This window comes from Pygoscelis adeliae, unplaced genomic scaffold, assembly GCF_000699105.1.
Source record: "Pygoscelis adeliae isolate BGI_AS28 unplaced genomic scaffold, ASM69910v1 Scaffold458, whole genome shotgun sequence".
In the NCBI taxonomy this organism is placed as follows: domain Eukaryota; kingdom Metazoa; phylum Chordata; class Aves; order Sphenisciformes; family Spheniscidae; genus Pygoscelis; species Pygoscelis adeliae.
This window is the reverse complement of record NW_008825352.1, coordinates 738,296-739,818: the sequence shown is the minus strand read 5'-3', so window position 1 is coordinate 739,818 and position 1,523 is coordinate 738,296. Positions and strand designations below refer to the sequence as shown.

General features: G+C 51.9%; 1 protein-coding gene across 1 annotated transcript in view; it reads right to left on the bottom strand.

Moving 5' to 3' along the window:
- HYDIN (HYDIN, axonemal central pair apparatus protein) overlaps positions 1–1,523 on the bottom strand; it is a 155,189-nt gene that overhangs the window by 25,862 nt on the left and 127,804 nt on the right. The window contains exons 59-60 of the mRNA XM_009330382.1: positions 1,240–1,475; positions 486–637 (exon numbers count right to left, since the gene is read on the bottom strand). Of these exons, the coding sequence (XP_009328657.1) occupies positions 486–637; positions 1,240–1,475 (388 nt within the window). The remainder of the gene's footprint in view (positions 1–485; positions 638–1,239; positions 1,476–1,523) is intronic.

Sequence of the window (1,523 nt, the reverse complement as noted above, 5' to 3'; positions counted from 1 at the left end):
CCTGATGCAAACACAGGTCCCAGGACAGAGGAACTGGGCTCCTCTTCCATAAGGGGTCCAATCGCTCCTTAACATAAACTATCTTAATATACCCCAGGTAATCGCATCGAATCATCTCATTTTAACATAGACAAGGAGGGAATAATGCATGCTGACTTGCTGGCGCAGAAACCTCTTCGTCTAACCTTTGTCCTTGGAAAGCCCCAGCTCAGCTGTTGCACATCTCCATTGCTTTCTGATTCGATAACCTCCAGTTGGCTACCTAATGTTGCACTGTCTTCGGAGCCACTCATACAGGCTAAGCCATGACCCTTATTTTTCGGCTCTGCTATATCGAGTAGTTACTGCCTCCGATATTATCTAATGCTAAGTCCTCTACCTAAGGCTACTGAAAGCATTAGGGTTAACAAGAGGTCTACGTCCTCCCAGAGGAGAGGCAGCTATCAGAAAGGTGTGTCCCCCCAAGATTTCGCAGGGCGAGTTACCTTGCCTGGACATCAAGGGAAGCCTCAAAAGTGCACTGGTAGTTCTGCATCGTCTGTGGAGCGAAGGTCACCGTAGCAAAGGCGTGGGAGCGGCTGGGCACACACATCCGAACGGGATCCACCTCAAAAATGTCGCTAACGCGGCTGTTCAGCTTGAGGGAACGCGCAAGGTGGTGTTAGGAGAAAACATCCTTCAATATGATGCAGTCTTATTCATGTATGCATCATGGGGAACAGCCCCAGGCAGCGTTTTCCTTCCTGCTTCCCTGGACAGGCTCCTTCCATCTCAGGGGGTGACTCGCACAGGGAGCTGCAGTAAAGCCCAGGAGTGCAAAAGCTTGCCCTGAGCGCTGGGCAGCCACCCCAGCATACATGGGAGGTAGAGACTGCAGGGAAAACCCTGCAAATAATCTAGAATTGGCCTTTAAAGAGAAGGGAAAGACCAGGGAGCCCGAGGGTCTGCTTTGAGCCCTGGCACATCAGTCCAGTAAAAGCCCCCCCCTGAGTGTGCTTCCGAGAGACATTCAGAAGGATTCAGGTCTCCCACCGAAGACCCAGAGGGGTGAGCCAAAACCTTGCTTGAGACACGCTGAATTCAACCCAACTGTCGCCCCGGCATTGCTGCTCTCCCCTGTAGTTTGACCTGCACCGAGCTGGACTAGTCTGGGCAAGAGGAAGCAATGAATCTGGAGAACAAGGCAGGCTATCACACAGCCTTTAAAGAGCAACAGTCACCTTGGCCTCTTGTTCTTACCTTACCGGGGATGGGTTTGATGGAGAGGACCACGTCACAGGGGACTTTGTCCACATTGCGGATCTTGAAGCGAGCTGCGGCCCGGTGCCCAACCAGAACATTGGTGAAGATAAACTTGTTCTCATCTGTGATGAACACGCCCTTATCTTCCACTGTCTGTAGGATCTGGCAGAGGTTGATGTTGCTGCAGATTCGATGCTCCTCAAAGATGGACTCTATGTCGTCAACCACAAATGCTGCAAGCAGACCAGAGGGAGGTCTGGGGCTGGAGAAGCCTTCCTGCT